The 16,666-nt window shown below is 41.5% G+C and overlaps 1 protein-coding gene across 1 annotated transcript in view; it reads right to left on the reverse strand.

The window, feature by feature from the left end:
- Positions 1-16,666, reverse strand: part of VTA1 (vesicle trafficking 1) — a 184,646-nt gene that overhangs the window by 65,203 nt on the left and 102,777 nt on the right. The window contains exon 3 of the mRNA XM_030198503.1: positions 10,993-11,120. Coding sequence (XP_030054363.1) covers positions 10,993-11,120 — 128 coding nt within the window. The remainder of the gene's footprint in view (positions 1-10,992; positions 11,121-16,666) is intronic.

The raw sequence follows: 16,666 nt of genomic DNA on the forward strand, positions 1-16,666 counted from the left end.
GGCTTTGTCCGGGGGCGTCAATCGGTCCTGAACACACGCAAATTGATCCTGGCATTATTGGCCAACTCCCCTCCAGGCACACAGAAAATGGTGGTCAGTTTTAGACGCAGAACGTGCATTTGACCAGGTAGAGTGGCCATTCCTGTTTGAGACACTTAAAGACATAGGGCTACACGGGTGGTTTGTTAATGCGATAGAGACACTCTATGCGAGCCCACAAGCAATGCTCCGAGTCAACGGACTCCGAACTCCAGGATTCGACATCGGGAGAGGCACTCGTCAAGGCTGCCCTTTGTCCCCACTGCTTTTTCTTTTAACGTTGGAACCCCTTTTAGTAAAGATTAGAGCACAACGTAGGATAGCAGGGATAGAGATTGGCAAGAGAGAGTTGAAAGTACTGGCATACGCGGATGATGTCGTAGTACTTCTGAGTGACCCACAGGCTTCACTGGAGTGTCTCCTGCACACCATTAAAGAATATGGAGTTCTTTCAGGTTATTCCCTTAATAAATCTAAGTCTAAGGCCATAGCATTAGACGACACACTACAATCAGGCTGGAGAGGGGAATTCCCATTACAATGGGCGGCAGGTCAATTGAGATATTTGGGGGTGGTCATCCCTAGGGACCTGGAGACACTATATGAGGCAAACGTAAGACCCTTACTGACCAAAACTAGACATCTGTTGAAGTTGTGGGGAGCCTGCCCCTTATCGCTCTCGGGCCGCATAGGATTGTTCAATATGATGATAGCCCCTAAGTGGCTGTATCTGTTTCAGATGCTGCCCCTATACATGAAGAGAGGGGACGAGAGGGCTTTACATCGTGCGGTGCAGACCTTTCTGTGGAATGGGAAGAGACCCAGGCTCCCAATTCATATACTCCAGAAGCCGAGGCCACAGGGAGGGATGGGATTACTCAACATAAGACATCTCACCATAGCAAGTGCAATGAGACACATTAGGGACTGGCTAGTGGGAACAGACGATTTTTCAGTGACAGAACTGGAAAAGACAATGGCCCCTACGGTGCATCTGGGATGGAGATTACATGCCCCGGGAGGAGGGTTAAACACAGGAGAGGGCCAAAACCCTTTGATTGAAGCAGCAAGAGCAGCCTGGAAATGGCTATGCAAACGACACAGATTTGATTGGCGGGCCACCCCTTTCTTGCCACTGCAACATAATCCAGATTTCCCAGAAGGCTCCTCGTCGGAGGCATTCCGTCGATGGAGAGCGCTGGGGATCCAGTACATATATCAGTTGGTGACAGACGAAGGGAAATCGAGATCGTTCGCAGACCTACAACAGGAATTTGGACTCACAGAGAGAGACCGTTTTGCCTATCTTCAGATGAGTCATTATGTCGCAGCTCTGGGTTGGATTAATTTGAGTGAAGACGTCCAGGACATGCTGAATTCGGCACTGACCTTGGGAGCCCAGAATGCAGTACCGCTTAAATATCATCACAGATTTTTGCAAGACACGGCTGAAGACATAGACTTTCAGGCAAGGGCACAGAGTTGGGCCAATGATCTAACACCAGAAGTGACAGCAGAGCTCCTGCAGAAATATTTGACCACCATACGGTCGCGCTCTATTTTCAATCGCTATTGGGAGATGGATTACAAATTTATACTCAGACTGCACATATCACCATCACGAGCCTATAAGGCTGGCTTTGGGGACTCTGCTGCATGCCCCTGGTGTGGCCACACCCCAGCAACATTAGGACACATGTTCTGGTCTTGCCATCAAGTGGGATCGTTTTGGACTCGAGTAATGGGCGAGGCACAGAGGTACTGGAGCCACCAGATCAAAAGTCAGCCATTGATGTTGTTTGGGGATTACAGGTGGGCTCGCCCCGCCCCTCCAGGCCTGGGGGCTTTCATACGAAGAACCATACTGATGGGTAAGAGAACCATTTTAATACACTGGAGAGAAGAAAAGGGTCCAACGGTGGGAGCATGGAGATCTCAAATGATCGGATTATTGAGCTTAGAAAGACGTGGGATTTCGGACATGTCCTCAAAGGAAGGAAAACAACTGCAGAAGATCTGGGCGAACTTTTGGGACACTTTGCAACCCACAGCTCGAAGTAGATTACTGAATTAGGACGGGCGGGAACCTGCTACTGTTTATTTGTGTGAACTGGTACTTACTCCTGTGTGTGTGGGGGGGGGGGGGAAAGGGGGGGAGAAGGGTAAAAGGCACAGTATCTGACAAACTCACCATGCTGTACAGTAATTGAGAGAGACTTCTCACGGAGCCAATGACTGAGAGAAAACATATGATCCCACTGAGAGTTAGCAGAGGAGGCAGCGGCTGGCGAAGGGCCATAAGAAACAAGGCCCTTCGCGGAAGAGAATACAGAAAGGAACTCTGATGCCTCAGACTTGACATTGGCTGTGCTGATTGAACTGAACAGCGGAACATTGACAGGGTGCCTTAGAGCTATTAAGTTAAAGTTGACTGTATAGGACGGAATAGTTGGGTTTGGGAGGGGGAGGGACGTTGGGGATTATAAAATATATATATAATGTTAGCAACGTACAGTTAATGTAAAACTTACAGGATATCTGCTTAAGTGGATGTGTATATGTCATGCTCTTATCATAATAAACAGATTTAAACATAAACAAAAAGGACAGTGAATAGGGATGTGACCATTTCTGAAACACCAGAAGAACACCTCTTCCACTTGAAGGCATACGTACATCTGGTGAATTGTTTTCTTGCAGCAATGTAAACATCTTGAATATGCACTAAAAGACCTAACACTAGAGAATGACACAACGACAAAATATGTCTCCGTCCCCGCAGGCCCCGTCTCTGTCCCCGCAGGTTCTGGCCCCATCCCATCCCCACGGGCTCTATTTTCATCTGCAGAAGCCTCGAACACTTATGATTTTATATTTAAATCTTTTTAGTAAAGTATAAAAAGGAACAATATGCTGTGCAACTGTTGTGTATAAATTACTAACAGAAAAACAATAATAACAAGCAGATATAATAACCCTCCCACCACCACCACTACCCTTCCAACCCCAACAATAGCTGACTTCTACTAACTCAAGGAACCCTAATCCACCCTGTTTAAATGTCCAGGGGTACAAAATACAACCCGTTCTGTATGCCCTAGAGGCAGAAATATGCCCTATGAAGCACTGTTATGATTTTTTAATCTGTGGATGAGTAAGAAGTCATCAACCATCTCAGGATTCAGTCTAGGTCTCCTGTCTTCCACAGTACCTCCTGCAACAGAAGATGACTTCTTGGAAGATGTACAGGATTCCCCCATGCAAATCTTGCTAGCTGTGGCCAGCATGTTTGCTTGTTTTTCCAGAAAATAAAAATATTGTCATCTGCATCAATCAAATAACAGTCCAGTTCATTAACAGGCTTCAAAGTAGAAAGTGACACAGGGACAAAGTTTGTTCCCATCCTCACAGGCTCTGTCCCCATCCCTGCCCCGTCTCTCTAGGCTCTCTCCCCGTCCCCGCAGTTACTGCGGGTCCCCATCCTTGTGTCATTCTCTACCCAACACCATGATTCAGCACTGCTCAACTTCCCTGCTGCAACCTCAAGTGGTAGTCTCATAGTACAAGCAGTAGTACTGCAAGGCTGCCCCCTGGAGGTTGCAGCAGCCACTGTGGAGCTTGAACTGCAATGGACAGGAGCAAGTAACTATCACTCCTACCCTTTGGACACTATACCACCAGGGATTATATACAGGTAGGCCCTATGCTCTTCTGGGGGGAGGGGGGGTCAGGAAGGAGGGGAGTTTAGGTGGATAGGCTTTCAGTGCTCATTCAGGCGGCTTGGGAGGGAGATCAAAATTAGGGGGAGGGGGTTTGGGGATTAGAGTGCAGGAATCGGTAGGCCAGAAATCCAACTGGCAACACACAAGTTATGCAGTTGCTGACCGATATTTAGTGCTGGTACCTGCATAGCTAACTAGGCAAAGTTAAGACTGCTATTTATGCAGTCCTACATGTCCAGTTAGTTATGTGATCACTTACAAAGAACCAGAGTATAACCAGAGTATAACCTTAAGGAGACAAACAGTGAGAAGACTGACCCAGAAAACATGTAAAGAAAACTTTTGTGAATGAAGGAGAAGTTCTCAGAGTGTTAACTCACCCAAGCGGGGCTGCACTACTAAGTAGATTCCGCCTCTAAGGGTGGACAAGTTTCTCGATCATAGAACTGCCCCAAAGGCTTTTTAATTTTTATGTAAGCAAATACACACCAGTGCTCTTCTTTAAATAATAATAATAAACTTCACCTAAAAGAAATATTAATATTGTTAACTTAATTGCTCAGTAATTTCAACTACAAGCAATAAACCTTAACTATAGGTGCACTTAATTTTATCAGGTGTGTGTGCTTGTAGTTGAAATTACTGAGAATAATATACGAGAGGTTGATATAGAGAGATAGCACATAAGCGTGATTAAGTGTATGAAAGTTGTATATCTGCAACTTCATTGAAAGTTGTCAGATAATGTGAATTGTGTGCACGAGGTTGATGGAGAAAGTGACAGGATTGACCTAGCAATTAAGTTAACAATATTAATATTTCTTTTAGGTGAAGTGTTTATTATTATTATTTAAAGAAGAGCATCTGACAAAAGAAATGGCAAGACTCTGGAACAAGAAATATTGGGTTATCCCTATAGCTGAAGGAGCCTTAGGCAGTTACGATAAAGTTGGACAAATTTACAAAACATCGTGAAATTTCAGATTTGACGAACAGCAGAGGTTCAAGCTATAATATATCCTAAGCTTCTGGATAGAGCTTGAATTCTCCGGTGATGCATTTATAATAATAGTACATTTTGGCAATACTGGAAAATACAAGTTGACTTGTGTTGGGATGGTGTTCTCCTTGATCCTCCCTGTTGAGGGTAAAGGCCAAGGCAAAGAAGCTCGCATTTTGGAGATCAATATGTGGCTGCACAGATGGTGTCAAGAGCATTTTGGCTTCTTGAACCATGGGATGCCTTTCCAAGGGTCTCGGAGATGCCTATTATATCTAATCTTTAATTTAGTGCAATATATTCTAACTCTCCCATCTTATTTCTTAGGCTTCTGGCATTCGCATATAGACATTTCAAACTACGTTTGTTGTTCCTATTTACATCATGCTCAGTACTTAACAGTATTAATTTGCAATCTTTTGTCTGATTTTTATTTTAGGACACCTGATCTACTATGGTCTCTTATGCAACCTCACTATTGGGATACCCTATCTTGCCTGTTTTGGTGATAACTTTGAAAGATACCTTATCCCGAACCATGCGCTTTTGAGCGATTGTCAGCCATCCCCCAGTTTCTAGTTTAAAAGCTGCTTTATCTCCTTTTTAAACGCCGATGCCAGCAGTCTGGTCCCACCCTGGTTAAGGTGGAGCCCATCCTTTCGGAATAGGCTCCCCCATCCCCAGAATGTTGCCCAGTTCCTAACAAATCTAAAACCCTCCTCCTTGCACCATCGTCTCATCCACGCATTGAGACTCCGGAGCTCTGCCTGTCTCTTTGGCCCTTCGCGCGGAATGGGTAGCACTTCAGAAAATGCTACCCTAGAGGTTCTGGATTTCAGCTTTCTACCTAAGGGAAGCTCTCGTATACTTCAACAACAGACAGTGCAGCCATGGAGCACTGTCTGTTGTTGAAGTATACGAGAGCTTCCTTTGGCAAAGCGAACTGACGCGAAACAGGCTCCTGTCGGGACTGTATGTATACCTAAGTCGATGCTGAATACAGCCAAGAGATACCTCCGATAGAGCGGAGGGATGTTTAACGCACCACAATCTAATCAAACTGCAGCTCTTAGCAGTGCGAAGATAAGTATAATACCTCCCTTTTTGCGCTGGTTGAAGCCTATGTGGAGATTTTGATAGAGAGATTAATATTAGATAGTACATTGAGAAAATTAAGAAATAAACGGAAAGAGAAACTATGGACACATGAGAAGGTGGCACCATTATGTATATTAAAGACACGAAGGTGCAGCAAGTTGAATGTACTATCGGAAGTGGGGGTAGTCAATGATTATAAAAAACGGTACTATATGAGAAGTTCGCTAATTGCGTAATATCTAGTGCCGACAGGCATATATATGAGACATCCACTATTCAATAGTAGTACTTCACAATAAGTTTTCATACACCACCTAACAATTTTTGTTATATTCGTTTATAAGAGAGTGAGGTGGTACGTTGCCATTTTTTTATTTCTAGAATAAGCAGCATAAAATGTATTGTACTGTTTTGGGATCTTGCCAGGTTCTTGTGACCTGGATTGGCCACTGTTGGAAACAGGATGCTGGGCTTGATGGACCTTTGGTCTGTCCCAGTATGGCAATACTTATGTACTTAGGAACTGATCCAGCTTGTTTTCACTAGAGGTAGTACAAAAAAGGAGAAAAAAAACACAGAAATAGTCTGTGGGCTTTGGTCTATTTCAGAACATGATAGTCCCAACAGACACTTGTAATCATTGGCCAAAAACCTCCATTGCCGTTTTTATGATTGTTCTTTATACTTCATGAAACATTTATTTAAAAAAAAAATAGACCAATTCTTATGAAAATATTATATTATGCAACACTTATCTTCACAATTCCCAACAGGGTTCCCATTTCACCATAAGGCTTCTTCAGGGGAATTTGTGTGCTCATTTCATTTAAGCAACATTGTGGCTCAGTACTTCATTTTTTTGAGTGTATAACTATTTTGGTTTTGAATTAATCCCTTCTTTAATTTTTCACTAGAGGTAGGTCTTGTCAGACAAATCTGATTAATTTCTTTGACTGGATGACTACAGAGTTGGATCGAAGGAGATCACTAGATGTGGTGTATTTAGATTTTAGCAAAGCTTTTGACACAGTTCCTCATAGACGATTAATAAATAAACTGAGTACCCTCAGTATGGGCCCTAAAGTGACTAACTGGGTTAGGAACTGGTTGAGTGCAAGGCAACAGAAGTTAGTGTTAATGAAGCTCATTCTGAGGAAAAGATTTATCATCGGTGATGTGCCGAAAGGTTTGGTTCTTGGGCTGATTCTTTTAACATTTTTTGTAAGCAATATTGCTGAAGGGCTATCTCGTAAGGTTTGACTCTTTCCAGATGATACCAAAATCTGTAATAGGGTAGACACCCCAATGATGTGGATAACAAGAGGAAGAATTTAGCAAAGCTAGAGGAATGGTCTGGAATTTGGCAGCTTACACTTGATGCTAAAAAAATGCAAGGTCATGCATTTGGGCTGCAAAAACCCACGGGAATGGCAAGTTTAGGGAGTAAAGAACTTTTGTGCACAAAAGAGGAGTGAGACTTGGGTGTGATCTTATGCGATGATCTTAAGGTGGCCAAACAGGTACAAGCTAGAAGGATGCTTGGATGCACAGGCAGAGGAATGGCCAGTAGAAAAAAGGAGATGGTGATGCCCCTGTATAAGACTCTGGTGAGACCTCATTTAGAATATGTAGCATAATGCACCTCAAAGGAGCTCAGCCACTGTTGGACTGGCACTAAATCTGGCTTCTGTGTAGCCAGATGTTGTGGACCACTGTACAGGGAGGTAAGGTGGGCAGTTCAAGACGACAGAGGTCAGTTTAACAGCCAAGTCAACTGAAGTCTACATAGAAGTGCTTCTTCCTTGATGGCAGGAATCTGCAACTAGCCCCGAGTTCATCAATATCCTCAGAGTTAAACAAGACAATCCCAAGAAAGTGAAGGGGAAAAAGACACAGCAGTCGGATGGGTGTGGATGCACAGGCAAAACAAAGGTCTGCATTCTGGAATTTTCAGTCTCCACTGATTTTTTTTTTAAAGAAAATATTACAAAGAAAAAGGTTAGCACACAGGAAACAGACAGGCGATCTTTGTTTTCATGTCTGTTTTGTAGAGCAGAAAAAAAGAATTGAGGAGCTGTAGAGACTGCTACGTTTTGAGGTCTAGGAGAACTGCTCCGCCCTTGCAACGTACAACATCACCCATCTGTGGGTGAAAGGAGGGATAGAGGGAAAAATTAGAAGGGGGGAAGAATGGGAGGGCAGGGTAGGAGCTTAGAGAATGGTGAGGGTAAAAGATGGTTGGTAGGTGAGAGGTGTAAAGAGATTAAAAGGACTGAAAAGAGATGAAATCTAGTTATAAGTAGATAAAGAGGTAGAGAAGAACAGAGAAAAGAAGAAAATGGAAAGAAAACCCTGGGAAAAGGAGTCAAGTGAAAACAGAGAAAAGCAGTAGGGAAACTGGAATCAACTTGATTATAAAAATAAAATGGCCAGACAGCAAGTTAGAAGGCATCATTTTATTTTCAGTTTAGTAACTGTAGATAATATGTTCATTCTTGTAATGTGAATCTGCTATCTTTACATGTTGCAAAAAAACTTACATTAACTTCCAATTAGAGCATGAATAGAACTTAAATTATTATTGTTCTTTATAGCTCCCTAAATGATTACTTTGTTCCACAACTGATATTCATTTACAGATACCAAGAGTAAAACTACTGCAGACAAGGTTCCAAAATTTGGAATACTTTACCTTTAAATTTACATCTCGTATCATCATATAAGGAATTCAGATCAGCTCTTAAAAGATGATAATTTCATGGGTGTGATTATTATGTATTGTAACGTCTATTGCTGTTAATTAGATCATGTGGAATCCACTTAGAAATGCTTCAGGAGGAAATGCATGTATTTATATACAGTGCACCATGAGTGAAATAGAAAGTCTAGGTCCTTGGGATTTTAGTTTAATTGTACATACATTTCTATGTATGGTCACTTATTTGGTAAGGACTGAAGTCAGCTATTCTTTAAGTGTGTAGATTTTTAGCAATCCAGTTTCTTTAGGTTTCCTAATAAAGGGTATACTGATGTTCTAGAGCAGGGCTTCCAACCTGTTTTGGGGACCCCAAAGCCAATTGGGTTTTCATGGTACCCACAACAAATATGCATAATGTAAATGCGTATATATAAGAAATTCACTATATGAAATTTAGCTCATACGTATTTATTGTGGATATCCTGAAAACTCAACTGGCTGTAGGTCCCCAAGACAGGTTTGTGAAGACTTGTTCTGAGGCCCATTGTGATATTCACTGTACTGTTGGTTTTTTTTTTCTAGGATCCTTATTGAACGGGGTCTGAGAATTAGTGATTTTATAATATATTAGATTTGCTTAAATGTTTAGTTTTTAAATTCTTTAATAGTATTGCAGTGACTGCGACTACCTCTATGTTACAATGCTAGGAATCTGTTTGTGGTCTAGACAATTTGAGTTATTAATTTTACTTTACAAGGCAACTAAGACTGAAGGTAACTACAAGTTCATGGGTAATTTCAATTGCAGGTTCACAACAATGGAATTCTGTACTGCAGTGGTTCCCAAACCTGGTCCTGGAGGCACCCCAGCCAGTCAGGTTTTAGAGAGATTTGCATATACTACCTTCACTGCATGCAAATTTATCTTATGAATATTCATTGTGGGTATCCTGAAAGCCTGATTGGCTGGGGTGCCTCCAGGACCAGGTTTGGGAACCACTGCTGTACTAGTTGAACCACACTGTAAAAAGATTTACAACTTTTTGTAAAAAAATCTTAAAGATCATAGGCCCTATATTCAAAGCGATTTAACCAGAGAGGAGAGGATTCTGTCCACTTATATCATTTATATTTACCTAAGTGCTGATTTCACTGGCACAACCACAAGGAAGCTGCACGAGGTTCAAGCAACCATTTTGGAGGAGGCAGCTGCACAGAGCAGGAGGGTGCAAGTGGGCATTGCTGCTGCCCATATTCCCTCTAGACCAACAGGAAGCTGCAAAGGTAGGCCTGGAGGGGGGAGGGGCTACTGGAGTGGGGTGGGTAGAGGATCAACTTGGGCCAACCTGCTGCTTTGGAAGGGGGGAGAAGCAAATCAGGACTGAGGCAGGGGATGAGGGGTGCTAAGGCCCCTCTGCAGTTATATGGGTTCCCGCTGATATTCAACTGGAGAACACATAACTGTCTTAAATTGGGCCTCAATTGAAAAATGGCTGGTACCTGCATAAGCTCGGACCATCAGTGCACTTTCAATTAGCTCCAGATATTCAATGTTGGTGCCTGGACATGGCCCGCATTGGATATTTGAAGTTAATTCTGCTTGCAGAAGGCAGCTTTTAAAAAACCGCCGACTGCTGTGGGCTGAATATCAACCAGCATATGTTTTACTCAGTAATTGACTAATTTTAATGGTTGATATTCTTTGATATTATATGTTTTATATGATTTCTGTGATTTTATGTTGGAATCTGCCTAAAAGCATAATACGTAATTACAAAATTATTAAATAAAATGAATAAGGGACATTTTTGTAGGGTTATGTATTATTTTACAATATACCTGGTAGTGAAGATTATTTATTGTTGCTGTTACTAAGAGGACACCAGGATCAGGAAAAAAAGTGTCTTAATTTGGCCTTTCACTTATTGTTGGAGAGGGTTAGAAGTAGTTTCATAAATACAGAACACAGTATTTACATTTAACACATGACAGTTCTGTGTGCAGTGTGTCACATGTCTACATCATTCGTTAGGTGTACCCCCAATGAAAAAAAAAAGCCAACAATCACCAGGCTACACAAGTGGAAACCTAAGGTCCTAAACACATAAAAACCTAAAATAGTTTTACACACATAGGGATAGATTTTATATATGGCGCCTAGTATAGTTCCCATTACTATCCTGGGATGAGCTGAGCAATTAACTACACCAGTGCACTGATGTGGTCACAGTACAGTGGTTTTCAACTATATCCTGGGTGAGCATTAATCAGACAAGTTTTCAGTTGTTTGTATGGAATATGGACAAAATAAAGTTGTAGTTTATGCAAATCTCTCACATGTATATTCATTGTGGATATCCTAAAAACCCGACTGGTGCTTCCCCAGGACATCTTTGAGAGCTACGGCTTTAGTTAAACTTTCCCTCTTCACTTACTTGTGGAAATGTCCAGCACGATCTTCATTGTCTGCATATAGAAACATTTTCAAAGCATAATTCTCCACATGTGCACTCCCAACTATTTCTTGAGTAATGGACTCACAGTCACCTAATTGTTTCTTCATCTGTAAGAAAACAAATAATATACTTGTTTTATTACAAACATTTTACACTCATAAGAAGTGGGCAGCAAAAACTAATTTCATATAATGACTACTTTTAGCGAGAGAGAGAAACAATTTCTATATATTGACCCCCCCCCCCCCCCCACATAAAGATCACCCCCTACTCTCCCCCTCTTAGTTCTATGCCCCTGGAATGACTTGCATATAGGTCCCCCCATCCTCACACTGGTTCCAGCTTCCTCCCAAACATAGTCTATATCTTTCCCAATGCAGCAGCTGCAAGAATAGCATCCTCCCTCCCTTACCCACAATGGTGTTTTCAGTGTTACCTGTTCCCATAACCATACAGCCCTTTCAGCACTGGCACAGGGCCTTCCTCTACAGGCCCACGCTTAGGTGCACTGCTGGGTCATTCCCTGCACAAGAGGAAGTGCATCATCATACTTCCTGTTAGGCAGAGGGTACGATCTGGCAGCACACCGAAGCATGGGCCTGCTATATCAAGAAAGGTACAGACCATGGGCAGGGAGGGAGGGGGGTAGAATAGGGAGGGGAAAGAGATGCTGAAATTGGCAAAGGGAGGGGGGGTAGTGTAGTGGAAAACAGGCTAGTAGATGTGTATAGGTCCCCCCTCTCCCCCCCCTCACTGACCTTTGACCTTAAAACTGGTCAATATGTTTGTGTCCTATATATGAGTATATACAGTAATTATTATTATTATTATTATTTGTAGCATTTGTATCCCACATTTTACCACCTATTTGCAGGCTCAATGTGGCTTACATTTGCCGTTATGGCGATTGCCATTTCCGGACTTCAGATATGCACATGATTTTGCAATCAAGTGCGTACATACATGGTGGAAGAATGCATTGTGTACTTGCGTACTTGTTAACACGTGGTTTTACAACCAAGTGCGTATATATGTGGTAGAAGAATACACTGTGATCTTGTGTGGGTGTCGGCTTTATGTAATTGCTCAGGTGACTGTATTATGGTGAGAGTAATAGTGTTAGGCAGTGATTAGGTCGTTTCACTCTTATTTTTCATTGTTGTTGTTTAGAAGTTAGGACGATTGTTTGTTGTATGCTTTTTTGAATAAGTCCGTTTTCAGTAGTTTACGAAAGATGGTTAAATCTTGCGTTGTCTTTATGATCTTCGGGAGCGCGTTCTATAGCTGTGAGCAAATGTAGGAGAAGCTGGTTGTATAAATGGACTTATATTTTAATCCTTTGCAGTTGGGGTAATGGAGGTTGAGGAATGTACGTGCTGATCTTTTAGCGTTCCTAGCAGGTAGGTCTATGAGGTCTGTCATGTAGGCCGGACCTTCTCCATGTATAATTTTGTGGACCATGGTGCATACTTTTGAACGCAATTCGTTCCTTTAATGGAAGCCAGTGTAGTTTCTCTTAGTGGTTTGGCGCTTTCGTATTTTGCTTTCCTGAACATGAGTCTGGCTGCCGTATTTTGGGCTGTCTGAAGCTTCTTAATTACTTGTTCTTTACAACCCACGTATATTGCGTTACAGTAGTCTAGGCTTAACACCATTGACTGAACTAGGCTGCGGAATGTGTCTCTTGGGAAGTAGGATTTGATTCTTTTAAGTTTCCACATGGCGTAGAACATTTTCTTTGTTGTTTTTCACATGGTCTTCTAGTGTGAGATTTCGATCAATCATAACTCCCAGAATTTTCAAGCTATCGGAGACCGTAAGAGTGTAGTTTGGGGTGTATATAGTATTGTTTCTGTTTGAGTTGTATTGTGAGGATAAGATGAGACATTGTGTCTTTTCTGCGTTTGGTTTCAATTGAAATGCATCCGCCCATGAATTCATTATTTGGAGGCTATGTTGGATTTCATTTGCAATTTCTGTTAGGTCATGCTTGAACAGGATGTATATCGTGACATCATCTGCATAAATGTATGGATTGAGACCTTGGTTGTATAACGATTTAGCTAGAGGTGTCATCATTAGGTTGAATAAGGTTGGTGACAACGGTGATCCTTGTGGAACACCACATTCTGGTGTCCATGGTACTGACGTTTTTGATTTTGAGATCACTTGGTAGGTTCTAGCTTTTAGGAATCCTTGGAACCACTTTAGTACGTTTCCTCCAATCCCGAAGTAGTCTAAGATGTTCGAGAGTATTTGGTGGCTAACCATGTCAAATGCGCTGGACATGTCGAATTGGAGGAGTAGCACACTGTGTCCTGTTGCTATTAGTTGTTTGAATTTAGTTATGAGGGTGGTTATCACTGTTTCCGTGCTATGGTTGGATCTGAATCCTGACTGAGATTCATGTAATATTGTGAATTTGTCTAAGTAGTTGGTAAGTTGTTGTGTTATCATACTTTCCATTGTTTTGACAATCAGGGGGATGGATGCCACTGGTTGATAGTTGGTCGTGTCGTTTAATTTTTTCTTTAGGTCTTTGGGTATCAGTGTGAGTAATATATTTCCTTTGTCTTTGGGGAAGAGTCCGTGTTGTAGCATGTAGTTCAGGTATGTCGTAAGTTCTGTTATGAAGCGTTTGGGGGCGGACCTTACTAGATAAATGGGACAGGTGTCCAATTTGGAGTGGGTTTTGGAAAATTTGTTGATTGCTTGAGAAATAGTGTTTTCGGTTAATAAATCGAAGCTGTTCCAAATTCGATCCACTGGGTATTCACCGGGGGTTGGGTCTATGCAGTCCATAAATTTTTCGTGGTCAGTGATGTTAAGTGGTAACGTGGACTGTAATTTTATGATTTTCTCGTTGAAGTACTTGGCAAGATCGTCTGCCGTTGGGATGTCTGTGCTGGTTGTAGTAGTTGGTGTAGTGTCTATTAGTTTATTTATGATTTGGTATAGCTTGTGTGTGTCTTTGTAGTTAGGTCCTATTTTGGTTCTATAGTATGCTCTTTTGGTTTGCCTTATTGTGTATTTGTATTTTCTTTGTTGTTGTTTCCATTCATTAAGTGTCTGTTTGTCTTTCCTTTTCTTCCACATCCGTTCAAGTCTTCTAGCCTGTGTTTTTAGTATTTTTAGTTCTTCATTGAACCATGGTATTGAGTTTTTTCTTCGTGCAGTCTTTTGTTGTAATGGTGCGATTTTGTCTAGTGTGTTCTTGCATCTGTCGTCCCAGTTTTGAAGGAATTGATTAGAGTCTGTCTGTGCTGTCCATTCATCACTGTAGATCTCTTGCCAGAATGTCGCAGGGTCAATTTGGCCTCTCGTCATATATGTTGTGGGTTCTTGTTTGGGTTGTGTACCTTTTTTTAACATCAATACCAGAGACTTGTACGATATTGGTTCTCAACCAAATCCTTACAACCTCCATAGTGGATTTGGTTTCGGGAGTATTTTATTTTCAAAGTAGTAGTAGTAGTTTTTATACAGTAAGTATTTAAATGCACAAAAAGGGAGGAAGTTGCACCATATACAAGAAAAGGATAGGCAAGGATACAATCTATAAAGGAGGAGAGTATATGGGAAGAAAAACACATGGGATAATGATTTCTTTTACTCATTGTTCATAAGCAGATCCAGCTCGAGCAACAGATGGGGCTATGGAAGTCTAATTAGCACCACTCTGGAAAGCAATGGATAAATAAAAAGCCCTGAGCAGTGAATTTATTAATGAAGGTTTCCGATCTAAGATAGGTGCCAGAACATGGAAGGGACCAACCTAGGCTTAAAATGAATAGTACATAATAAGATATATAACCTCTTTTCTAGGCTCTCATGTGTGTGTACGTGTACTTTTTTCTTTTTTTTACGTCTGAGGGCTTTAAGCATCAAGTTAATGGGAGAGGGTGTGATCTAAGTTATATAATAGCATGGGAACCTGCAGACCAGGTTTAAATGTTGCTTCTCCCACAGATGTTCTTTGTTACCTTGGACAAGTCACTACTTCTTATTGCCTCAGGTACCCTCTTAGACTGCAAGCTCCTTTCAATAGAGATTTCTTGTACTTGCATGTAATTGTTGTAAAGCACCCTGTTGCACAGCATTATGCAGATATTGAAATTTCTGAAAATGTAGGTTTTTAATTGAATATAAGAGAATTAACAGACATATCTTTGGTACTAGGAAGTGATATATTCATCCTTTTAAATATGGTTTGATGTATCAGCAGAGCGATTTTAAACTCAGATGTTAAAACCAGCTGATTGCAATTATGTACTATTTCTTTCATACATATAAATCCATCATCCTAGCATGTTTTTCTACCTGGGAGCATCAGGCCACTAACATGAAGCAAGATGCTCCTAGGCCACTTCTTAAAAGGGGCCTGGTATTAGAGCTTCATTCCCCTTCTCTAAACCCCTCCCCCATGAAGAGCTTCTCCCTCTCTCTCCTGTAGGCTTTCCCCCTCCCCCTCCGTGTTTACCCATAAAAATCCCAAACACCTAGGGGCTCTGGGGCAGGGTTGATCTCATTCACACCTGCCCTGCTAGTACCATTTTGAACTAGGTGCTGGAAGGGACAGGAGTGAATAGGGGTTGCTCCTGCCCTGAAATCCCTACACACCAGGGATTTCTATATGTAGGCCCGGGGGGGGGGGGGGGGAATACAAAATTACTGTGGGCTGTGGTCCGTGGTCCAAAGACTTAATGGAATTCACCTGGAAGCTCAAACTTTGGTATTATTTTGAAATTGAGATAAGGTCTTTTGCTTTGAAGGAGAGAAAGGGGGAAAGGAGAGCATACTCTTTTTGAGACAAAAGGGGGCTTGGGGGGGGGGGGGGGAAGGAGGAGGTGATGAAACGTTTATTGCCCAGCTCCCTTAAGATGTGGCCCAAGCAGTATGAATAATGCAGCTCGCAAGGTTGATCAGAAGCTATGTATTCATGTTTTTCATTTAATAAAATTTGATATACAGCCAAGCCTTAATAGATCATGAAGGTTTCTAGAATGTCATAAAACCAATATATAAAAAGGAAAAGAATTCCATTAAAAAGAAAGACCTAACATATTCATATCAGATATAGAATTACTCAGCGAAATAAAGGACAAGAAAAATAAAAATACCATCGTTTATACCGTTATATATCATGCAGATAATTATAATGAATCCTTCCCTCCCCATCAGCTCGATCACTAAAGGCCAAAAAGAAGAAATACATTTTCAGCAATGTCTTGCATCTTTTACTTCTGCCCATATTGACCGTTGAATCCTATTCCGTAATACTGTAGTCAACTAAAAAAAAAAAACATGCTTTCATGGGTAGATTCCCCAACATGCTTTACCAAGTGAAGGAACTACCATTCTAAGATTCTGTAAAGACCTTAATGTCCTACTTGGCACAGAAGGAATGGCTAATGAGCTCAAGTATGGGGGCAATTGTTCATAGTAAGCTTTGTATGCCATAATCAAGATCTTAAATTCAGTTCTAAAACAATTAAGCAGCCAATAGAAATGTATAACCAAACGAGTGATGTGGTCACACTTAAGAGCAATGCCTACATTCCAAATTCTTCATTTTGCAGAGTCTGTAAATATATGCAGCACTGCTTCTTCAGATAGTTTAGGGATCATAATTGATGTAAAATATAAAATCTCT

This window comes from Microcaecilia unicolor, chromosome 3 (genome assembly GCF_901765095.1).
Source record: "Microcaecilia unicolor chromosome 3, aMicUni1.1, whole genome shotgun sequence".
NCBI classification, from domain to species: Eukaryota; Metazoa; Chordata; class Amphibia; order Gymnophiona; family Siphonopidae; genus Microcaecilia; species Microcaecilia unicolor.